General features: G+C 49.1%; 1 protein-coding gene across 18 annotated transcripts in view; it reads left to right on the top strand.

Annotated features, from left to right (window-relative positions):
* LOC137418304 (COP9 signalosome complex subunit 1-like) overlaps positions 1–25,883 on the top strand; it is a 90,267-nt gene that overhangs the window by 41,542 nt on the left and 22,842 nt on the right. For all 18 annotated transcript variants that reach the window (XM_078775579.1, XM_078775587.1, XM_078775580.1 and 15 more), the window contains one exon: positions 24,231–24,308. In XM_078775579.1, coding sequence (XP_078631705.1) covers positions 24,231–24,308 — 78 coding nt within the window. The remainder of the gene's footprint in view (positions 1–24,230; positions 24,309–25,883) is intronic.

The raw sequence follows: 25,883 nt of genomic DNA, 5'->3' as shown, positions 1-25,883 counted from the left end.
ACGCACCCAAGCACCAATCGGTGCAGTCACCATAGTTCATCAGTGTTCCATAAAAATAAACCAACAACCCCTAACCCTGCAGGTGATCTCTTGCTTCTTCGGCTCCCTCTGCTGGTTATTATTATTTGTCTTCCAGATGTTGTCATTCTCTTTTGCTTTGCTTACTGGCGGCCTATTTGCAATAAAGTGTGCCCAATGTGTCCTTCTTATTTATTTTATTTATGGCCCACAGGGCCGACTAGTGTGGTTCACCTGTGGGGCATCGGTGCCCTGTGGCCAAGGTCCGCCAGCAAGATTTCGGGCCCTCATGGCCGGTTCCAGCAGAGGGGCCATGCCCCAACCCATGGGGTCCATAAGTGGTGCTCGGCCACAGGCATGTGGTCCATAATGTGGTGCATCGATGCAGACAGCTGGTTCTGGGAATTTCGGGCGCACAATGGCCGACCCACGCACGCTCCCCTCGGCGCCCAACGGCGCACAGGTCATGTGGGAGACAAAAGAAAGACAATTGAGCGAGGGGTAAGGTCACAAGGGTACACGTCAAAAAGGCAATGCAAGGCGAAATGCGTACGGAGGGCGAAGTGAGAAAGCTCGTCCCTACCGTACGTCACCCCCCTGTTACCTAGCCCACCCTTGCCCTTACCCCATATGTACAAAACCTACACATTACCAATTCGTCACTACTGTCACGTCTTCCCCATATTTCCCCTATACCAAATTCGTCTCCACAATCCCTCTACTTCAAAATTTGCCATCACCAAATTCATCATCAATCCTCATAAGGAGGCAGAGATGGAACATCAAAGCACAATGTCACACCCACGTCATGATGCATCTCACAATCCGAACATTTGCATCATAAAAATAATTAAACCATGGCATGGTGTGGAGTACCTGTCACCTCAGGTGAGTGGATGCAGATGGTGCGAGGAGACTTCATCCTAACTACTTTCTAAATGACATTAACACACTTTACACTACCCGGGGTCTTTCCCTGCCAATCCATTGGCCAACTTACACTATGGGTTCTAATAACCAATTCCCATTGATCAAACTGTGGTGCTTTTCAATTTGGGGTCTCACTCCCCCGATTCATCTCCCGGTGCCCTCGCACAATTTCTGGGCCGCGACGTGTAACTCTCCCAGCAGGTCTACCCACCTGCACACCCCCACCACTGCAGTTGCCTCCGAGCTTACCTGCTCCCTGCCCTAACCTAACTACCTGGGGAAGGCCCTCTGGCGCTCTCCCCACTCGGTGCCCTCTCTGGCACTGGGCTACCCGGGTCCGTCCTCCGGATCCTCGGGCCCCACTGACACTAACAGCTCCCAGAGCCCACCTGCGGCCTCACCTGGCCGACATCCTCACAGTGGTGGAGTGCCCAAACCAACTACACATACTAACAGGCTACACGCCCAGCCATTTCCACAACACTAATGCACCCATCCGCAATACCATTCTGTCACCCGCACCACAGATGCCAATATCCACTACAATTTACCTGTACCCTCTACCTAACACTTACACTACCCGCCCCGGGTATCCGTGATGGGGGTCCACTCTTCCCCCATTCACACCTTCGCACCATCCACTCCACTCCACAATTTCCACCATTCTCACTCCACGACCATCCATTCCAATACTCCAGATATTCCACATTACCATTTATTCCACACAGCCACATACACCTGTTCTTCATTCACCTGTCGTTGCACACCTGTGCAATCATACCTGGTGCCACCTGCACCCTCCTTTCTTCCTGGACCATTTGGTCAACACCACACGCAATCACCACTACTCCCTCATACACTGCTCCACACACCTGTTCAGTTGCACACCTGTGCAATCACACTTGTTCAATCACACCTGTTCAATCCTCACACACACGGCATCATCTCAGCTAACTTCTCCCCTCTGAAACTTGCGCTTCCCAGTCGTCCCTTTAAACTATTGCGCTCCCACGTCATTATAATCCACACTAATCTACCTGCGTCCCCACTACAGGTATCAGTCACTAACTAACTTAACGTCACCTAAGGTCATCTTCGCTAGATCTCTAACAATATCCTAACCCACCCGGGCTAGTTTTCACTGCCATACACCCCATAAACTATAGCGCATTTGCCCCACGTCTGTGAGGGATGGTGGATTTGCCATCCCACCACATCGGGGGTCTCTCCACTATCAATTTTGTTCGTCCAAATTCCAACCAATTCAAAAATTTTCCATTTACTGCCAATTCTACCCACTATTATAAATTTCGTATCAAATCACTACCATCATCATCCGTCTACTTATTACATCCTCTCGGTGCGCCATGACATCATTAAACTCGGTTTCGCAAAGCCGAGCAATGAATTCGGGTGGTTTGGTCGCCTGCAGGTTGAATCCGTCCGGCTTTCGGTTCAAGGGAGGTGGTTTGGTTGGACCGAGGCTCCACGCACCATCTCGGCGTGGCACCTTGCGGTCCCGGGCCCGATGGCTCAATCTCCCCCGGTCGGAACCCCGTCCCCACGAGGGGGCACCGTTCCGCCTCCTCCCACTCGCCCTTGAACCGGACCGGTCGCCTCGCCCGGCAAAGCCCGGACTCGACCGTGCGGGGCGGGGCCAAGCCCGAATCGGCAACGACGCTTCGAAGAGAAGCGACGCAGCATCGATCCGCGCCGGGCCTCGCACCCAACCAAGCACCGCTCGCACCGAGTGCTCGCATCGGCTATCCGTCGCTCTAACCACTAAACCGGTCACCGTCGGTGCTTTACTTGCATACTTACAAGCATACGCTACCCCTTTCACCCTCACAAAACCTGGCGTTCCAACGCCGTCCGTACATTCCACCAACGCTCTCTCTGTTACACACCACACCTCTTGCGCACACTTCGGTCCACACCTCTCCTCCGTTACGTCCTCCGTAACACTCACCATGGGCGTGCACTCCGTATTGCTCTCACTCCCTGTGTCACACCCCGTACACACCGACGTGCATTCTCGCTCGCACTCGGTTTCACTCCCACACTTTATAACACACCCACTCGCCGACGCACACTTTTTTCTCCCACGCGTGCCATTTCCACTCACACGGGACCCTTCACCAACGCCCGGGTGCTTCCTCGATCCCAAGCGCGTGAAAATTCTTTTGTCGCTAAACATCCTCCTGCAAAATCTACCCGCACAATATACAGCACGACTCACCTGGGGGATCCTTTTCTCCACGCGAACCTGCAAACTTCCATTCGGGTTAGCGAGTACAGCATCAGGATGTGCATTTAGACTTTGAGCAATTTCCATTCCTTCCTCCGATTGTTGCTCTTTTAACTTTAAGTCCCCGGTCTCTCCAATTTCAACTATACCCATAATTTCTTTGTTCACCTCGACGACCGTTGGCTTTAATAAAATTCCCTCTACCTCATCGGTCGCCGGCTTTTTCAAACCCCGTGTCGCGATTTCTACCCCCGTCATTGTACCCGTGCTTTCCTCTGCTTCGCTCAACCAGCGCTTTTCGACCCGCTTTACCTCCTCGTGCACCCGTGGGACCTGCTCGCCCAACCTGCGGTCTCTGTCCCTCTGCTCCCTTTCCTCCCTATCGGCCCTCATTCCGTTCGTTATTGCTTCCATTTTTGCATTCATTTCGGCCATGAAGGCTTGCATCTGGGCCACCGTTGGTAGTACAAAGGGTGCGGCCGCAGCTGCCCCCTCAACCACGTGCGCGAGGCTGCCATTTTGTGCACCTGATACACCCTCAACCACACCTTCTTTACTCTCCTCCACCATTTTTTTTCCTAAGTCCTGGGTCGATTCTACCCCGTCTATCTCTCCCACCGGCATCCCGTCGCCTTGAACAGCCATGGCGCGATTTCAAAATTCGGGTTTTGCTTTAAAAAAACAAATTTCGGCAGCTCGTAATTTTGACCAAAATTTTTTTTCTAGATGTTTTAAAAATTTGGTTCGGGCCCCGAATCCCACTCCCAGACACCAATTGTTACAGATCGCGGTTAGATGTTATAGACCGAGCGGTGGTGTAAGACCGCGACCTAACAAAACTCACCCGATTCACCCAGACTTTGGCCGTATCGCACCCCAGCTGCTCAATGAGGGAAAAGACGAAAACGACGCAATGCAAAGAGGAAAACGAAGGCAAAGAAAGGTTTGGCAATACGACTGAATTTATTGACTATTTACACACAAGCAAAAAGAAAGCAGTCACGTTTATTTACAAGCACATAAGACGCAGGTGACACAGGGAAAATACTAGCTTATACAGACTTAATTAACCCAGGACAGAACAAACAAAAGACGACTCACACGGGGAATTGCAGGAGGTGGATGGCTGGAGGTGAACGCTTGGTGGAGCCAACGCGGCGCTTGGTGGAGCTGAACGCTTGGTGGAGCCAACGCGGAGCTTGGTGGAGCTGAACGCTTGGTGGAGCCAACGCGGAGCTTGGTGGAGCTGAACGCTTGGTGGAGCCAACGCTTGGTGGAGCCAACGCGGAGCTTGGTGGAGCTGAACGCTTGGTGGAGCCAACGCGGAGCTTGGGGGATTGGTGTGACGGGTTCTCTCTCCTTCCTTAGTCCCACCCAGTCCAACAACTTCCTCTCTTGCTTCAGGACTCTTTCTCTCTCTTTCTTGGTCCCTCACTCTTTACCACCGACTCCTCACTGCAACCAACGCAACCACTTGACCACCACCTCTCCTGACTGACTCTTCACCACTCTGCACTTGACGACCGACTCCCAACCAACTCAGACCAACTCAAAGTCCAACTCCAGGCCTTTCTGTCTTCTGCTCTGCTCTCCTCTGTAAAAACGCATCTCTTTTGGCCACACCCCTGCCTTGGGTTATATAGGCCCCCGCCCCTCAACCTTTGCGAACCTCCCCGACCGCTCTTCCTCCGCCCTCTGTAGCCAAACCCCTGGCTCATGGTTGGTCGAGCGGGGCTGGTTCACTCCTCCCCCTCTATGACGAGGTGGAGACACGCCTTTCTTTCCTGACTCGAGCCTCGTGGTCAATGGCGGTTATTGGAGGGGAGGTAATATGGGCAATCGAGGCTCGGCAATGACAAGAGGGGATGTAATATGGGATGGAGATTTTGGGGATGGGAAGGAAAGGGGATCTATTCTCTTTCACTGGTGCAATGGAGTACAGTGGTACCTCGGCTTACGAGTTTAATCCGTTCCGTGACGGAGCTCGTAAGCCAAATCGCTCGTAAGTCAAAGCAAATTTTCCCATTCAAATGCATTGAAATGCTATTAATCCGTTCCAGCCTCAAAAAAAAAACACCAATTTTTTTTGTTAGGTGCTTTTAAATAACAAAAATGTACTTTATAAATAACAAATAATGTATAAACAAGCACGACCTCGTATATACTGTACATAATACAAGAGAATGTAAAGAAATAAACTGGACCTCTATCCATGAAGATATGGAGAAGTTGTTGTTTGTGTGGTTGAAGGAGAAGCAGCTCGCAGGAGATACCGTGACCGAGAGCATCATGTGTTTGAAAAGATTGAAACTCGGATATCGAGCACGGACCACGAGGTGTTTTTTCTTTTTTCTTAATCTCGGTTTCAGTGAACTTTTGCTCTGTGCTCACGTGTACTGTACCTGTACCTGTAATGGTACGTCAGAGGATGGCACCTGTTGTCATCATATTAAGTGCAAGATGTTCTGCATCGTAAGTTGGTACACCGTGGTCTTTCGGCGGTGTTTAAGCCGGCCGTCTTGGCTTCTGTCACCATTGGCATTGAGTCTTTCGATGTAGGTAGGTCGTTGTGTGCCGGTGCCTTGGCCGAATTCCTTCATTGCTGCATTGTTAGCTCACCTGGTTTTTTATACCACATCTTTGGTTATCGGACCAGCGAATGACGTCATCTCCAAAGTATGGCTTATTCTCACTTGTCTTGGACGATCTTCTACTTCTAGCCTTCCACCGTGCATTTGGTGTCCACTGTACTTACTGTACAGTGCCTGGTAAAATTGATGTAATGGGTTTTTGACCGTCAACGCCATGAACCGTCATGAACCGTCAACGCCATGAACCGCTAACACTCAAAAGCCCATTTATCGCGCCTTATAAAGCAAAACGCAAACCGAAAGCCATGCCTCTCAAGCGAGGCGTGCTTCCGTGGTCACGTGATCCACAGGTGTAGCTCATTATACCCGCACGCGCGACACGCTTTGGCGGTCACGTGACCAGCCACTCTGGAGGCGGGGATCCCCGCCGATGACGTCACCGGCTGGAGCAAGGAGATTCCTCGCTAATGTATTTCGACGATTGCGTGTTTTATATCCAAGCAGAGATGCTTTCACGGCAAGATAACCACGTGACCGGAACCGGAAGCCACAACCGGAAAATTCAAAAAAATAAATTTTTTGAGCTCGTACATCGGATCTCGGCTCGTATCCCAAAGCAACAAACCGCCCGAGCGACGGCTCGTATCCCGAAAAACTCGTACGTTGGGGCACTCGTAAGCCGAGGTACCACTGTACTTTCAATTAATGGGAGACACAGCCTTATCCTAAAACACAGAATAAGAGATAACTATCAACAGGTATATTCTATTACTTGGCTGACGTGTATGCTTGTGGACTATGGGACGCCCTTTTGGTCTTTACACAGCTCCGGAGGCAGGAGGCACAGAATAAACAATAATCACAATAGTACAGCACACAATCAAAAAATATACAGTCCTCATATCCACAACAATATATATATATATGTATGTATATATATATATATATATATATATATATATATATATATATATATATATATATATGTGTATATATATATATATATATATATATATATATATATATATATATATATATATATATATATATATATATATATATATATATATATATATATATATATATATATATATTGTTGCGGATCTCTACGTCGGCCTTCTTCCCCTTAAGAAGGGGGGATTAGTCCTCTTGTTCGTGACTGACCGACGTGAGTCCTGACGCTGCACAGCTCCCTCCGGAGAGGCAGGAGCGCAACCCCGTTCGCGACCGCGGACAGATGTTAATTGCCGAGCGGTTTAGCAACCGCGGCACGAACTATTAACAAGAACTGACCCGATTCTTAACGTTGGCCAAATCGTGCCACAGGTATTCAATGAGGGAAAAGACAAGGACGAAACGGATGGAAAGGAAAGAAGGCAAGGTAGGAAGAACAAATATGATTTATTACTAACTATTTACACAATTAAAGAAACCAAGGAGAAGGAAGGATAATAAAATAATTGACAGAAGGAGGGAAGGACCAGAAGACACAGTGCAATATTAACTTACCTAAACAGTTACCTAAACATTAACTTACCTTAACCCCAGGACAAGACAAAAGACAGACTACGGTCAGACTCACACGAATGGATGGATGACAGGAATGGCAGGAAGGAGAGGAAGGTTCAGCTGGAGCAGGAGAATGGTCGGGCCGGGAGTGAGCAGCCGCTGCCCCTCCGCAGGCGTGTTCGCACGGCGGCGTCGCCTTGTAGCCGCGGCCGAAAACCGCTTTCGATGCTCAAAGCTGCTGTGGCCAAAACTGCTGTTGGTCCAGCTCCGGTTTGTTCAAAGCTGCGGTGGTTCAGAAATCAAAGCTGCTGCGGTTCAGAAATCAAAGCTGTTGTGGTTGAGCTCCGGTGCTCCTATCTCCCTCCTCAACTCGGCTCAGGTGGGGTGCGTCGCGTGCTCTCCAAGGGCTCATCTGTCTCTGACGCAACTCTCGGTGGGGGCTGATGCAATGGGTTTTATAACCCCACCCTCTTGAGCCATACCCACTCATCCTTGGTTGGTCGGCAAGGGCTCTCCTGGCTCCACCTTTTGATGACGAGGTGGAGACACGCCTTTCTTCCCTGAACCGACCGTGTGCTCAATGGAGGCAATTGCAGTTGGCAATTGAGGCTTCGCACAAGACAGGGGATTCTACCTTATTTCAATTTGATGCAATGCAGTGTCAACTAGTGGGAACAGAGCCTTCAACTACATAGAATAAGGAGATAACTATTTAAGAGGGTATATGATTGGCTACGTATATGTACATGGAGTAACTAAGGAGGACGACCTTTGACCTTTACACACCAAACGGAGATATTTACAAGAATTCATTACACTTACAGAGGGTGATATTTACAACAATTACAAATCTGCAACAATATATATATATATATATATCTATATATATATATATATTGTTACGGTCCGCGGATTAGATGTTACTTTTACCGAGCGGAGGTAACCGCGGCCGAACAGTTGTTCCCCGACTAAACCCGATTTACCCAAACGTTGGCCGTATCGCGCCACCGCTATTCAATGGGGAAAAGACTAAGACGACGAATGCAAAGAGGAAGAAGAAGACGAGAAAAGGGTTGAAAATACTACTAAATTTATTTACTATCTCCAGGCTCAAAATAACCAAGGAGAAGGAAAGATAATAAAATAATATACAGAAGCTTTTATAGACACAGGGAAAATACTAGCTTATCTAACAGGCTTAATTACTACCCAGGACAGAACAAACAAAGACGACTCACACGGGGAATGATGATAGGAATTGGCTGGAAGGAGAGGAAAGTCCAATTGGTTCGGCAGCATGAATCGGCGCGTTGGGCAGCTGCCGTTCCTCCGCGGCCCTGCTCCAAACCGCCGTCCAGGCCCCAAATGGCTGGCGAGCGTTGTGGCTGCTGGGGACGCTGCTGCTGCTGCTGCTGTAGACGCTGCCGCTGGCGAGCAAGGTGACGAATAGCAGGCTTTTGCGCTTCCCTGGATGACCTCTGCTTTTGGACCTCACAACTCAGCTCTGCTCTGACGACCCAGCTCTTTCCTTTGCACCTCACCACGCAGCTCAGCTCAGCCTTGGACCTTTTTGCAACTCTCTTCTGACGACCCTTGCGCGCGCGCTTTTATCACGCCTCCGGCGATTAAGCCGCCGGCCTTTAGGACACGCCCCTCGGTGTGCTCACCTCGGCCATGGTTGGTCGCGCGACCCTCTGGCTCCGCCCTTGATGACGACGGGCGGGCACGCCTTTCTTCCCCGACCCTGCCTCGTGGCCAATGGCGGCTTTGGAGGGGATGTAATTGCCAAATTGAGGCTTGGCCATTACGAAACGGGAAATAGAGGTTTTTGGGAATGGGAATGAAGGGAATCTATCTCTTTTTCACTCGGTGCAATGGAGTATTATTCTAATGGAAGACAAGGCCTTACTCTAAAACACATAATAAGATATAAGCTACTGAACAAGGGTTTTATCGGGTCCTGCAATGTGGTGTTTATGGAATTAACTACCGAGACGCCCTTTTTATCTTTACACAACTCCAGAGGCAGGAGGGGCCATATCCAAATGGTTCATCACCATTTCCAATACAATACAATAAAAAAAATGCCATCCTCATATCCGCAACACTGCACCCTCCTCCTCTTAGCCCCCTCCCGGGCCTACAACTTTTATTTAGTGTGACACGTAGGTGTAGTTCCCTCTACTTTTAACCTGACCCTGAGTGCGACAGTTTTAAAACATAGATAAATATGTCCCGCTGCTCCATTGCACCCTGCCTAACAGACTCACGCCCACAGCTAACCGAATTGCGGAATGGTCTTCAAACTATACATTGACGGTGGGGAGCATTATTTACAGTTGACACTACTTTCATTTACAAGACTAACCCAGGACCTGTGATTGTTCTTTCTGGGGGGGAGACAGTCTGCTCTGCATCAATGCACCATGAAAGCACCCAAAACGCACCAAAACACCCTCAAGCACCCATCGGTGCAGTCACCACAGTTCATCAATAAAAATAAACCAACAACCCCTAACCCTGCAGGTGGTCTCTTGCTCTTCGGCTCCCCCTGCTGGTTATTATTATTTTCTTCCAGATGTTGTCTTTTTCCTTTGCTGGCGGCCTATTTGTATTAAAACTTGCACCCAACGTGTCCCTTTTATTTATTTTATTTATGGCCCACAGGGGCGACTAGTGTGGTTCACCTGTGGGGCATCGGTGCCCTGTGGCCAAGGTCCGCCAGCAAGATTTTGGGCCCTCATGGCCGGTTCCAGCAGAGGGGCCATGCCCCAACCCATGGGGTCCATAAGTGGTGCTCGGCCACTGACATGTGGTCCATAATGTGGTGCATCGATGCAGACAGCTGGTTCTGGGAGTTCCGGGCGCACAATGGCGGACTCACCACGCTCCCCTCGGCGCCCAATGGCGCACAGGTCATGTGGGAGACAAAAGGGGGACAAGACAGATGAGCGAGGGGTAAAGTCACAAGGGTACACATCAATAAGGCAATGCAAGGTGAAATGCGTACGGAGAGCGAAGTGAGAAAGCTCGTCCCTACCGTACGTCACCCCCCCCCCCCCCCCCGTCACCTACACTACCCTTGCCCTTACCCCATATTTACAAAATCTACACATTTACAAATTCGTCACTACTGTCACGTCTTCCCCATATTTCCCCTACACCAAATTCGTCACCACAATCCCTCTATCCAAAATTTGCCATCACCCAAATTCATCATCAATCCTCATAAGGAGGAAGAGATGGAACATCAAGCACAATGTCACACCCCACGTCATGATGCGTCTCACAATCCAAACATTTGCACAATAAAATAATTAAACAACCTGGCATGGTGTGGAGGTACCTGTCACCTCAGGTGAGTGGATGCAGATGGTGCGAGGAGATCCTTCATCCTAACTATCCTCTAAATGACTTTAACACACGTTACACTACCCGGGGTCTTTCCCTGCCAATCCATTGGCCAACTTACACTATGGGTTCTAAAAACCAATTCCCATTGACCAAACTGTGGTGCTTCTCAATTTGGGGTCTCACTCCCCCGATTCATCTCCCGTGCCCTTGCACAATTTCTGGGCTGTGACGTGTAGCTCTCCCAGCAGGTCTACCCACCTGCACACCTCCACCACTGTAGTTGCCACCCGAGCTTACCTAGCTCCTCACCCTAACCTAACTAACTGGGGAAGGCCCCTCCTGGCTCTGTCACCCCACTCGGTGCCCTCTGGCACTGGGCTACCCGGGTCCGTCCTCCGGATCCTCGGGCCCCGTCCACAACTATCGGCTCCCAGAGCCCACCTGCGGCCTCACCTGGCCGACATCCTCACAGTGGTGGAGTGCCCAAACCAACTACACACACTAACAGGCTACACACCCAGCCATTTCCACAACACTAATGCACCCATCCAAATACCATTCTCTCACCCGCACCACAGATGCCAATATCCAACCACAATTTACCTATACCCTCTACCTAACACTTACACTACCCGCCCCGGGTATTCATGATGGGGGGTCCACTCTTCCCCCATTCACACCTTCGCACCATCCACTCCACTCCATAGTTTCCATCCTACTCACTCCACGACCATCCATTCCAATACTCCATATACTCTACATTACCATTTATTCCATACACCTGTTCCTCATACCTGTTGTTGCACACCTGTGCACTCACACCTGGTGCCACCTGCATCCTCCTCTTCCTGGACCAGTTGGTCAACACAACACATATCACCATCACCATCACCATCACTCAAACACTGCTCCATACACCTGTTCAGTTGCACACCTGTGCAATCACACCTGTTCCTCATACTCATTTACTCATACCCTGCTCAATACACTTGAATACACCTCCAACACTCACACGGCATCATCTCATCTAACTACTCCCCTCTGAAACTTGCGCTTCCCAGTCGTCCCTTTAAAGTTTAAACTATTGCGCTCCCTCGTCATTATCATCCACTCTAAACTACCTGCGTCCCCACTACAGGTGTCATTGTCACTACCTAATCTTAACGTCACCTAAGGTCAATCTCTAGGGCCCTACACATTATCCAAACCCTCCCTCGGCGAGCTTACACTGCCATAAACCCCATAAAACTAGTGCTCCTTTGCCCCCCGCTGTGAGGGATGGTGGATTGGCCATCCCACCACATCGGGGACGTCCCACTACCAATTTTGCTCACCAAATTTCAGCCAATCAAAAATTTGCCAATCACTCTACCAATCCTGTACCATTACCAATCATCACTCTGCCAATCCTTTGCCAATCATCAAATTTTGTTTTTCTAATTTTGGGTCCAGACCACTATCCTCATCATTACAGTCTACTTACTAATGCCTCTCGGTGCGCCAATTCACTTCTACAGCCCGGCTTCGTAAAGCCGAGCAATGAATGCGGGTTGTTTGGTGCCAGCGGCTGGATACGTCCCGCATTCGGTGCAGGGAAGGACGCTTACCCGAGCCGAGATCCCACGCACCACCTCGGCACGGAGCCATCCCATGGCCCGACCGGGCTGCCCGCTCCGCCTAGTGGAGCACGGACGCGGCCGTTCAAAGCGAGGCACAGCGTGGACCACGTACGGCGGTCCTTTCGAACCCGCCGTGGTTCGGATCCCCGCTGGTCCTCACGGCACGCGAAGCTGCCCGACGCGCACCGAGGGCCCGATTCGGCTATAAGTCGCTCTAACCACTAACCCGGTTACCGTCGATGCCTCACCTGCATGCTTACACCCCGCAGCCCGTTCCTTGCTCATGCATCCAGCTGTTCACATGCTCCTCGTCATTGCACCTTCTCTTACACACCCAGGTGCACTCATTCCGCTCACAGACTTGGTCACACACCTGACCACCGAACACCTTGGCACACATTCGTCGTTCGCACACCTCACCAACACACCTCTTCGCGCCCCCTCCTCGGTCACCTCCTCTGTGACAATCACAGGTGTGCTTTCACTCGCACACCCAACCACGTGCCTCACTACCAACTCAAGTGTGCATTCCCACACACGCTCTACCATTCCAGGTGTGCTTCCTTCCATTCCAGGTGTACATCCTCTCTCACCTGTCACAACCAACTCACGCTCCGTGTCACTCTTACTACTCTCACCTCCACTCTCGGTCGCGCACTCACCCTTACTCTCGCCAGCGCACTCTTTCCTCATGCACCCGTCCATTACACACCACTCTTGCGCACACTCTCCCGTTACATCCTCTGTAACACTCACCACAGGCGTGCATTCTTCCTTACTTTTTACAGCGCACTCTCTCCTCATGCACCCGTCCGTTACACACCTTTCTCGCGCACACACTTGTGCACACTTTCCCGTTACATCCTCTGTAACACTCACCACAGGCGTGCATTCTTCCTTACTTTTGACAGCGCACTCTCTCCTCATGCACCCGTCCGTTACACACCTTTCTCGCGCACACTCTTGCGCACTCTCTCTCGTTACTTCCTCCGTAACACTCACCACACCGCGCTTCCATGTGCTCCCTCGCACACGCGCTACGACCGACTCACTCTCGACAGCACACTCACTCCTTGGCGCGCACTTTTTCCTCACACACCCCATGGTCGGACATTCTCGCACACCTCTTCCTTCGCACACCGTACCTGTCGCACACTTCACCAACGGCCTCTCACGAACACCCGGATCCAAATCAACCCCCAAGCCGACTGAAGCTCTCCTCACATCATATACATTTCCACGTATATCGCCACTCACCCTGGCACCTCGTCTCCACACCTCCTTCGCCACCTGCAAACTCTTTATTTGGTTAGTGAGCACACCATTATGAGTTGTGCACCGACCTTGTACATATTCCATCACCTCCTCCTGTATTTCTCTCTTAGTTTCTGTCCGTCTCTTCTTAATTTCACTCACCTCTTCTTCCACTTCCTATAATTTTTGCTTCACCTCTTTTATTTCCCGGTGCGTCTCCTCAAGTTCGTCCTCTAAGGCTATTTTGACCGTCTCTATGTGCGTCCTCACCTCTCGGTCCTTTGTCTCCATTACTTCTGTCACCTCGTCCAACCTCGTTGTCAGTCCCTCACGTACCATCTGACATTGCCTCTGTGTCGCTATCAAGTCATTTTTAATGTCGTTTTGTGTCGCTTTTAACCCTCCTAGTACCGCAGTGTTCCTTTGAACCTGCTCCGTTAGTTCTTTTTGTCCCTCCGTCAGCTGTTCCACCTCCTCCGTCAGGTCCTCTATGCCCCCTTGTAACCTTGCCGTCCCATTTCTCACCTCTTTCTCTATACGCTTTTCACCTCGCTTTACCTCCTCGCGTACCCCCGAGACCTCCTCACTTACACCTCGTCGTATCTCCTCTTTCATCTCCTCCCTCTCTTTTGTAGATGCTGCCCTCATCTGTCCCAATTCATCCCTCTGAGCATCCAGTTTGGTTTCTACCCCGATTTTTACCTCCTCTATCTGCTCTCCCATTTGTTTAATTTCTCGGGCGGATTGCTCCCCTATCTCCCGCAATTTGCCTTCCATCCTATTTTCTAACCCCATTAACCCATTTTTCACCCCCTCTATCTGATTCTCCTGGGCAGCCATTCTATTTTCCACCCCCGTTAACCCATTCTTTACCTCTTTTATTCCGTTGTCTAACCCCTCAAATTTTTTGTCTAATCCCTCACCGGTACTCCTTGCTTCGTCCCTCATTACCCCCAATTGCTCACTGTGAGCCCTCGCTTCGTCCCTCATTGCCCCCATTTGGCCCTCCATCTCTCCCATTTGGCCCCCCATCCTATCCATTTTTGCATTCAGTTGGGTCAAGAATAATCCGAGGTCAAACCCGGTTTGCCCAGCGTCCCCAGCCGCCACCGCGGGCTCGCCCTCCGCGGCGCCGCTATTTTGGGACTCTTCAACCACGTGCGCGAGCGCGCCATTTTGTGCACCTGATACCCCCTCAACCACATTGCCAATGTTCTCCTCTACTTCGTCCCTCTGATCCTGGGTTACTCCTAACCCCTCCTCTAGCTCACCCACCGGCATCCCGTCGCCTTGACCAGCCATGGCGCGATTTCAAAATTCGGGTTTTGCTTTACAACACAAATTTCCAGCAGCTCGTAATTTTGAGCGCGTTAAGCGCGCTTCGGGTCCGTATCTCACTCCCCGATACCAATTTGTTACGGTCCGCGGATTAGATGTTACTTTTACCGAGCGGAGGTAACCGCGGCCGAACAGTTGTTCCCCGACTAAACCCGATTTACCCAAACGTTGGCCGTATCGCGCCACCGCTATTCAATGGGGAAAAGGCTAAGACGATGAATGCAAAGAGGAAGAAGAAGACGAGAAAAGGGTTGAAAATACGACTAAATTTATTTACTATCTACAGGCTCAAAATAACCAAGGAGAAGGAAAGATAATAAAATAATATACAGAAGCTTTTAGAGACACAGGGAAAATACTAGCTTATCTAACAGGCTTAATTACTACCCAGGACAGAACAAACAAAGACGACTCACATGGGGAATGATGATAGGAATTGGCTGGAAGGAGAGGAAAGTCCAATTGGTTCGGCAGCACGAATCGGCGCGTTGGGCAGCTGCCGTTCCTCCGCAGCCCTGCTCCAAACCGCCGTCCAGGCCCCAAATGGCTGGCGAGCGTTGTGACTGCTGGGGACGCTGCTGCTGCTGCTGCTGCTGCTGCTGCTGCTGTAGACGCTGCCGCTGGCGAGCAAGGTGACGAATAGCAGGCTTTTGCGCTTCCCTGGATGACCTCTGCTTTTGGACCTCACAACTCAGCTCTGCTCTGACGACCCAGCTCTTTCCTTTGCACCTCACCACGCAGCTCAGCTCAGCCTTGGACCTTTTTGCAACTCTCTTCTGACGACCCTTGCGCGCGCGCTTTTATCACGCCTCCGGCGATTAAGCCGCCGGCCTTTAGGACACGCCCCTCGGTGTGCTCACCTCGGCCATGGTTGGTCGCGCGACCCTCTGGCTCCGCCCTTGATGACGACGGGCGGGCACGCCTTTCTTCCCCGACCCTGCCTCGTGGCCAATGGCGGCTTTGGAGGGGATGTAATTGCCAAATTGAGGCTTGGCCATTACGAAAGGGGAAATGGAGGTTTTTGGGAATGGGAATGAAGGGAATCTATCTCTTTTTCACTCGGTGCAATGGAGTATTATTCTAATGGAAGACAAGGCCTTACTCTAAAACACATAATAAGATATAAGCTACTGAACAAGGGTTTTATCGGGTCCTGCAATGTGGTGTTTATGGAATTAACTACCGAGACGCCCTTTTTATCTTTACACAACTCCGGAGGCAGGAGGGGCCATATCCAAACAATGTTCATCACCATTTCCAATACAATACAATAAAAAAAATGCCATCCTCATATCCGCAATATATATATATATATATATATATATATATATATATATATATATATATATATATATATATATATATATATATATATATATATATACAGTCATCCCTCGCTATATCGCGGTTCACTTTTCGCGGCTTCGGTACATCGCGGGTTTTTCTCGCTAGTATATGTAAAATTATATCGCGGATTTTTCGCTATATCGCGGGATTTTGCGGTATAAATGTATTTTTATATACTATTATTTTAAATATTTTTGTGGTAAAATAAGCATTTTCTAGCCTAAAAAATTAAAAAACGTAAAAAAATAAGAAAAATACAGTATTTAAAACATATTACAAGAAATAAAATACTGTACATAGTGTACAGTAGAAGAGTAGACAAAGAGACAAAGAGTCGTGCGTATGGAAAACGCAGATGCGGCAGCTTCCACTTGCGCTAGTTACCCACGTAATGGGTAACTGTAATGCTCTTTCTGGCTGTGCAGTACATTCATCATCGTCATCACCTTCATCGTCATCAGTACTGCACAGCTAATTCATCATCATCTTCATCACGCAAGTTGTAGTATTGAAGAGCCGGGGCTCTTGCTTGATACGGACGAAATGACGGGCAAGACACAAACTCGTCCGAGAAGATATTTATTCTCAAAACCAACTCGGGAACACTGAAAAGCCCGTTTATCGGGCTGCATTATAAAGCACAACCAGAAACCGAAAGCCACGCCTCTCAAGCGTGGCGTGCTTGGTGGTCACGTGATCAACAGGTGTAGCTGATTATACCCGCACGGCGGCACGCTTTGGCGGTCACATGACCAGCCACTCTGGCGCCGGGGATCCCCGCCGGTGACGTCACCGGCTGGAGCAAGGAGATTCTAATGCTGGTCTTGCTTGGGGAACCCATGGGTCGCTACAGTATTGTTACGTGGTCCTCCCGGTAACTACCTGGTCTTGGTGACCCCCGGACCGTGGGAGGGACCCCGCCAGAAAGATATCTGGTTTATACGCTTTCGTAACGCAATCAATATGAATTCCGGTCAAGAAGAAACCCCACACCAAGGATCCGGAATAATCAATAATATATTCACTGAGCAATCACAACCATCAACAATGCACAATCAATATTACAACCATGTGAACTCATCTACACAAACTCTAAGATGGCCATCTTATACTAATACATTCCTCACGTGAGCCCCACTCCTGACTCCCTCCGTGGTCAATGTCTCTCCTCTCCGCACACGGGCGGTTGAACGAGCCCCGGGCGGACGTGCTCTAAACGTGCCGTCTCGGACTGGGGCCGCGGCTGCAGCGCACCTCCTTGCCAAGCCACGGGGCAAACCCAGCGCGGCGTCCAACGTGCGCGAGGCCCCAAGTGCGATCCTTACGCGTCCTTGTAGATGGGCAAAAACCCAGCGCGGCTTCTGACGCGAGCGAGGCCCCACGTGCGGACCCGTACGCGTCTTTGTAGACGGGGCAAACTGTCCCGGACGCTTGGTTTCGTGCACGAACTCACGGTGACTGGACGTGTCAAAAGGTATTTTCCGCCCAGGTAACTCCTCTCGCCAGACGTTTCGCAACGGCGCGTTTTCCGCGCAGCGTAAGGTCGATTCCACCTTCTCGTCGTCGCGGGGCGAGGAAAAAGAAGCACCGTCCTTTTCTCTCCTCGTGTCTTTTCTTCTTCCGTTTCCGGCCACTTCCCTTTCCGGCCACTGGTTCCGAAGGGCTCCTGACCCTCCCATCACAACAACCCTTAATATAATACACACGGATAAGCAACCTGAATGGTAATTTACATACATTCACCTAAATATGTAACACTCCCCCCCTTCAAGAAAGAAAGTTTGAACCCAGCGAAACTTTCTTTGCCGGCCAATTTGGAGAAACAAACCAGATCACTCAACCCCCCCACATTATCAGTTCCCCCCGGGCACAGTTATCACTTAAAAATAAAGCCAGTTAAGCCACTCGATAGCACTTTTCCGGGAGGCCAAGCCGAGTATTCACTACATGGATGCCTTTAGGAACGCGGAGTTCACGGTTAGTCCGTGCAGGAAAGTTCTCTACATGGGCGCCTTGAGGAACGTGGAGTTCACGGTTAGTCCGTGCAGGAAAGTTCTCTACATGGGCGCCTTGAGGAACGTGGAGTTCACGGTTAGTCCGTGCAGGAAAGTTCACTACATGGACGCCTTTAGGAACGGCGTTCACGGTTAATTCGTGTAGGAATCTTGGCTCGGCGGCTCCGCCGCCTTCAGTGCTTCAACTTCTCAGAACGTCCCTAATAATTAGGGTGGGACCACTGGTCCCTGTAGTCCCCTGAATACCGGTCTTCTTCTCGGCCACTACTTTGCCAATTCTTCCTTCGGGAGCGGCCGTAACTCAGGGAGCCTCCATAATAATATTGACTGCGGCCACCACCAAAACTACCGCCCAGTTGTCCTCTCCTGTAGACCTCTCGACGCCTACGAAATGCCTTCCCTACTGTTATGGTCCGACCCTCCAAATCCTTGCCATTCCAATTCTTCTCTGCCTCTCTGGCGTCTTTTGTGCTGGCAAACGTGACAAAGCCGAACCCTCTTGACTGTTGCGTTTCCCAGTCTCTTACCAACCGCACTTCCACCAGCGGCCCATATCTGTTGAAGACAGAGGTCAGAACTTCTTCCTCTGTTTTGAAGTTCAGTCCCCCTACAAATAACTTGGCACTTTTGTCACCATCCCGAGCTGGTGTGGTGTTATTTTCCCTGCTGGGCTCTTTATCAACCCTCAGGTTACCATAAACTTGACCCCCGGCCAAATCATTCCCGAGAACCACAGATACACCCTCTACAGGAAACGTGGCTTGTAAACCGACGGTGACCGGTCCTGACACCAAATCGGACTCCAACTGGATGACCTGAAGGGGAGCACTAACACCGCCCCCGATCCCCTGTAAACGAACCCTATCCCTCGTTGCCGTCTCCTCGGACCATGGCAAAATGCCTTCAAGCATTAAAGATTGATGGGCCCCTGTGTCTCTCAATATCCTAACCGGTCTCCGGTTAGTCGAGGCTCCATCCAGTGACACAAACCCCTCGGAAATAAATGGTTGGTAACCCTCTTGATGGCGATTTCTTACGCTAGCCATCGCATTCGGAGTTGTAATAGTCGGACTCCGCTCTGGGTTGTCCCTTTTCATGAGGTAACAACTGGACATCAAGTGTCCAGGTTTTTTGCAAAACGCGCAAGTAGGCCCGGAGGAAAAACTCGGGGTCTGCCTCGGGCCCCCCGAACTATAAGTTTGTCTTGGGCCCGCATCCCTCTGATTTCGAACCGGTGGGGTATCATAGTTGTCCCCATAATCATCTCGAGGCCGCCGCCATGTATGGTCGTTCTCCGCACCTGCTGTTCCCCACCTCCCCTGCGGAGATCTAGGCGAGGAGTTAGGTTCGTGGACCCCTATTCGGTGGGTTAAGGCATAATCATCTGCCATGGTGGCTGCGTCCCACAACTTCGGTACTTTCTTTTCCTGCAGGTACACTTTGATGTCCTCGTGGACACACTGCTGGAATTCCTCCACCAGGATCAAGTCCCGCAATGTTTCGAAGTCTTTCCCGACTCCTTTTGACTCACACCACCGATCAAACATGTTTTCTTTCACTCTGGCAAACTCCACATGGGTCTCACCCTCCCTCTTCCTGGCATTCCTGAATTTTTGCCTGTAAGCTTCCGGAACCAACTCATAGGCTTTGAGGATGTGCTTCTTCAGTACCTCATAATCTGCACATTGGTCCATTGGTAGCGCCGAATAAATTTCCTGAGCTTTCCCCACCAGCACACTTTGCACGAGTATGGTCCATGCCTCCTCCGGCCAGTTTAATTGTCGAGCCACTTTCTCAAAGTGTGGAAAAAATTTCGCGACTTCTTTTTCACTGAACGGTGGAACCAGCCTCACATGTCTGCCCACATCCCAGGTTTTCTGGTTAGGTGTCGACCCCGTCAGCAAGGGTGGTGCCTCTCCCCGTTCTCTCATTAACTCCAGCTCCTTGACTTTGATTTCTTGCTGAAGCTCCATGTCACGTTCCTTTAATTCCCTTTCCGCTTTTCTCTCCTCTGCTTCGAGGTCCCTTGCAGCTCTCCTTTCCTCTGCTTGTTCCTTTTCTCTTCTTTCCTGGAGTTCTCTTTCCACTCTCCTTTCCTCTGCTTGTTTCTCTTCCCTCCTCGCTTCTGCTTTCCTTTCTTCTTCTTTTAACCTTTCCTGGAGTTCTCGTTCCACTCTCCTTTCCTCTGCTTGCTTCTCTTCTCTCCTCTCCTCTGCTTTCCTTTCTTCTTCTGCTCTTTCCTTTTCTGCTTTCCTTTCTTCTTCTGCTCTTTCCTTTTCTGCTTTCCTTTCTTCTTCTGCTCTTTCCTTTTCTGCTTTCCTTTCTTCTTCTGCTCTTTCCTTTTCTGCTTTCCTTTCTTCTTCTTTGATCCGTTCCTGGCTCCGTAATTGCAACTCCAGTTTCCGGAGCTCCACGTCTTCTGGCTCTTCGGGTAGCCACTCCCAGGCTAACTCGTCCCATGTTCCTAATCCCACCATAGATTGTATCACCGTGGCCTGCAACTCTGCCTTCCTCAAATTAGTTCGGACCTCCAAGTTAAAATGTTTGGCCAATTTCAAGAGATCCGCCTTTAGCAATGCTCGGAACTGTGCCTCACTCGGGGTTACCCCAAAGTTCTGTGCCACAAACGCCATGGTGCCTATCGTTAACACCTGTTAACCTTCACCCCAAGACTTTCCCCAATTTCTCAAAAAAAAATATTACCAATTAATAATTAATTAATAAATTTTAATTACCAAAAATATTATTACTTTATTATTTTATACACTTTTAGATCCCGGACGTAGACCCAATTGCGAAACCGCAAATCGTAATTTGGACGAGCCCCCAATTCTGTTACGTGGTCCTCCCGGTAACTACCTGGTCTTGGTGACCCCCGGACCGTGGGAGGGACCCCGCCAGAAAGATATCTGGTTTATACGCTTTCGTAACGCAATCAATATGAATTCCGGTCAAGAAGAAACCCCACACCAAGGATCCGGAATAATCAATAATATATTCACTGAGCAATCACAACCATCAACAATGCACAATCAATATTACAACCATGTGAACTCATCTACACAAACTCTAAGATGGCCATCTTATACTAATACATTCCTCACGTGAGCCCCACTCCTGACTCCCTCCGTGGTCAATGTCTCTCCTCTCCGCACACGGGCGGTTGAACGAGCCCCGGGCGGACGTGCTCTAAACGTGCCGTCTCGGACTGGGGCCGCGGCTGCAGCGCACCTCCTTGCCAAGCCACGGGGCAAACCCAGCGCGGCGTCCAACGTGCGCGAGGCCCCAAGTGCGATCCTTACGCGTCCTTGTAGATGGGCAAAAACCCAGCGCGGCTTCTGACGCGAGCGAGGCCCCACGTGCGGACCCGTACGCGTCTTTGTAGACGGGGCAAACTGTCCCGGACGCTTGGTTTCGTGCACGAACTCACGGTGACTGGACGTGTCAAAAGGTATTTTCCGCCCAGGTAACTCCTCTCGCCAGACGTTTCGCAACGGCGCGTTTTCCGCGCAGCGTAAGGTCGATTCCACCTTCTCGTCGTCGCGGGGCGAGGAAAAAGAAGCACCGTCCTTTTCTCTCCTCGTGTCTTTTCTTCTTCCGTTTCCGGCCACTTCCCTTTCCGGCCACTGGTTCCGAAGGGCTCCTGACCCTCCCATCACAACAACCCTTAATATAATACACACGGATAAGCAACCTGAATGGTAATTTACATACATTCACCTAAATATGTAACAGTATCTTCAATGGTGAGTACCCATTATAATTTTATATGTTGTTAAAATTACGTATGTTTAAGAGTGTAAAAAGTGTTTAAGAGTATAGGAAGTGTTTATAAGAGTATGGGAAAGGTTAATAAGAGTGTGGGGAGGGTCATAAAGCTTTAAAATATATATAAATAATAAAATTAAAATATGGTCTCTACTTCTTGGATTTTCGTCTATCGCGGGGGGTTCTGGAACGTAACCCCCACGATAAACGAGGGATCACTGTATATATATATATATATATATATATATATATATATATATATATATATATATATATATATATATATATATATATATATATATATATATATACAGTATATATATGTATATATATATATATATATATATATATATATATATATATATATATATATATATATATATATATATATATATATATATACAGTGGAACCTTGACTTACGAGTTTAATTCGTTCCGTGACCGAGCTCGTAACTCAAATTGCTCGTATCTCAAATCAAATTTCCCCATTGAAATGCATTGAAATGCTATTAATCCGTTCCAGCCCGCCAAAAACCACACCAATTTTTTTTTTAATATACAGTATATATAAAAATATCTCGCGCTTTATATTTCACCTGTATGCAGCATACAAGTTGGCAGGATGGCCTGGACTGGAGGTACGCACACTTGACTCTAAAGTCTAAACTGTCCAGCCTGGGTTTGAATCCCGACCCAGCTATAACCTGTCATGGGTGAATCACAGGCAGGGTGATTCATCAATGTGTGTACCGCTAAACTGGGCGCCCCGTTTGCGTCCCATTAGTTGTTGGATGTTAAGGATCTCACCGTGTTTTCCACAAAGAGAAGGCGAGCTATCGCCGGCACTCTGAACAAGTTGTGGCCTGGCATGCTCTTCTCCTCTGCCGTTATATACGTCCTCCTCGGCACCTCGCTCATGTTTTTCGACGATTGCGTGTTTTATATCCAAGCACAAGTTTTATATAAAACACGACGATTGCGTGTTTTATATCCACAAGTTGTGGCCTGGCATGCACTTCTCCTCTGCCGTTATATACGTCCTCCTCGACACCTCGCTCATGTTTTTCGACAATTGCGTGTTTCATAGCCAAGCTCATCATCCTCTTCTTCTTCTCAGCACTGCACTTGCCACTCACTTTCTTAGGCCCCATGGTTAAAACTAAGAAATTTTCCAAAATAACCAAAATGCGAAAACTAATATGCAGCGCTATACGACAGAGATACTGTACGTGCACGGCAAGATAACCACGTGACCGGAACCCACCTGGCGGCGTAAACTCAAAATAACCGAAATGCGAAAACTAAAATGCAGCGCTATACGACAGAGATACTGTACGTGCACGGCAAGATAACCACGTGACCGGGTGGCGAAAGCTCGTAACTCGGATCTCGGCTCGCATCTCAAAGCAATAAACCGCCCGAGCGACGGCTCGTATCTCGAAAAACTCGTAAGTTGGGGCACTCGTAAGTCAAGGTTCCACTGTATATATATCTCGAGAGATACAGATGAAGTAGTCACTGGAGGACGCTACCACACACAGACCAAAAAGAGGTGGGAGTGGAGTGGAGGGGAGGTTGCAGCCAAAGGTCCTCCTGGGGTTTGGATGTGTAAGATCAGTACAAAGACAGTGATAAATTGTGTTAATGATGTAAAGTGCAGCTTTTTAGCTCTCATACGAGCCTAGAATAAGAATACAAAAAAATAAAAGCTTCGCCCCCAAGGTGGGGTTGAGGCCTGTCAAATCGGAGTAGACAATAGGCAAGGAGAGAACCAAGTAGTCAGAGACCTTCTGTGGTGGGATAAGGATTCTGTTAAAGAGATGATGACGATAGTACATGCATATTGCACTTATCCTGCAACTTTGTGGCTATTGAAGAGTGCAAAGAGAAATACGCATTTGATTTGAAACCGGGTGGACCTGCATCCTCAAGGACCTGCATCCTGACTTGATTAGTGATTCTTTAAAAGTATACTGTATCGGTAGTTGCTTCTTCAATTTTCCCTACTCTTATGGCATCTTCAAAACAAGTCTTTGATCAGAGGTTCGTCTGTAGGTTGCCGCACGGCCTCACCTTTACCTGCATGCCCAGAAAATCGCTGACTCACAACCTCATCTGGAGTCTATTTGCTGCATGGGAATTGTAACAAATTTTAGCAACACAGCTGAACGATGGTGTGTTGTATTTTTGTGTTTTTAAATTGCTTCACTATAATCTCATGCCATCCTGTGCCCTCCAGGTGAGCGTGTACCTGCAGAACTGGTCTCATATTCTTAGCTACGTGAGCAAGGCTGAAACAACTCCGGAGATAGCAGAGGTGTGTTAGTGTTTCATTTTAAGGACGTTATTACGACACTTGCCAATACCCGTGTTTGTTGTACACCGCACCTTTCCTTTGCCATCTCCAGGCATTGCAAATCGTCATTGCTGGGCACCGAAAGGGGGCTCGGCAGTGACGCACGCTGAAAGGGAGTACTCAGTTTTCACTCTGGTTGTTGTACACCGCACCTTTCCTATGCCATCTCCAGCCATTGCAAATCGTCATTGCTGGGCACCGAAGGGGGCTCGGCAGTGACTCACGCTGAAAGGGAGTACTCAGTTTTCACTCTGGTTGTTTTTTTGTTTGTTGTGCACCGCACCTTTCCTATGCCATCTCCAGGCATTGCAAATCGTCATTGCTGGGCACCGAAAGGGGGCTCGGCAGCGGCGCACGCTGAAAGGGAGTACTCAGTTTTCACTCTGGTTGTTGTACACCGCACCTTTCCTATGCCATCTCCAGCCATTGCAAATCGTCATTGCTGGGCACCGAAGGGGGCTCGGCAGTGACGCACGCTGAAAGAGAGTACTCAGTTTTCACTCTGGTTGTTTGTTTTCTTGCTTTCTTTCTTGTTGTACACCGCTCCTTTCCTATGCCATCTCCAGGCATTGCAAATCGTCATTGCTGGGCACCGAAGGGGGCTCGGCAGTGACGCACGCTGAAAGAGAGTACTCAGTTTTCACTCTGGTTTCTTGCTTTCTTTCTTGTTTTCTTTCTTGTTTGTTTGTCCGGGCGATATCTCAGCCATCCTTTGAGCTAGGAAGCTGAAATTTCGGCACAATAGTGAGCAAGTCCTTTGTCAAAAACGGTATTTTTTTTTTTTGATTAATCAATAAATTGAGGAGTTATTTAATTATTAGCGATTAATGAAGTACTTATTTAATTAATCAAATTTCCTTTCTCTTCTGACCATTAACTCAGGCACCTTTTGAGTTAGGAAGCTGATATTTGGACATGCCAATGACCAGGTGATTTGGCTGCAAAGGATATTGTACACCGCTCCTTTCCTATGCCATCTCCAGGCATTGCAAATCGTCATTGCCGGGCACCAAAGGGGGCTCGGCAGTGACGCAAGCTGAAAGAGAGTACTCAGTTTTCACTCTGGTTTCTTTCTTTCTTGTTGTACACCGCTCCTTTCCTATGCCATCTCCAGGCATTGCAAATCGTCATTGCCGGGCACCAAAGGGGGCTCGGCAGTGACGCACGCTGAAAGAGAGTACTCAGTTTTCACTCTGGTTTCTTGTTGTACACCGCTCCTTTCCTATGCCATCTCCAGGCATTGCAAATCGTCATTGCTGGGCACCGAAGGGGGCTCGGCAGTGACGCACGCTGAAAGAGAGTACTCAGTTTTCACTCTGGTTTCTTGTTTGTTTGTTTTCTTGGTTGTCCGGACGATATCTCAGCCATCCTTTGAGCTAGGAAGCTGAAATTTCGGCACAGTAGTGAGCAAGTCCTTTGTCAAATACGGTATTTTTTGTTTTTTGAATAATCAATTAATTGAGGAGTTATTTAATTATTAGCGTTTAATTAAGTACTTATTTAATTAATTAAATTTCATTTCTCTTCTGACCATTA

The sequence above is a fragment of the Myxine glutinosa genome, chromosome 4, assembly GCF_964187855.1.
Source record: "Myxine glutinosa chromosome 4, kmMyxGlut1.1, whole genome shotgun sequence".
NCBI classification, from domain to species: Eukaryota; Metazoa; Chordata; class Myxini; order Myxiniformes; family Myxinidae; genus Myxine; species Myxine glutinosa.
This window is presented reverse-complemented; position numbering and strand designations above follow the sequence as displayed.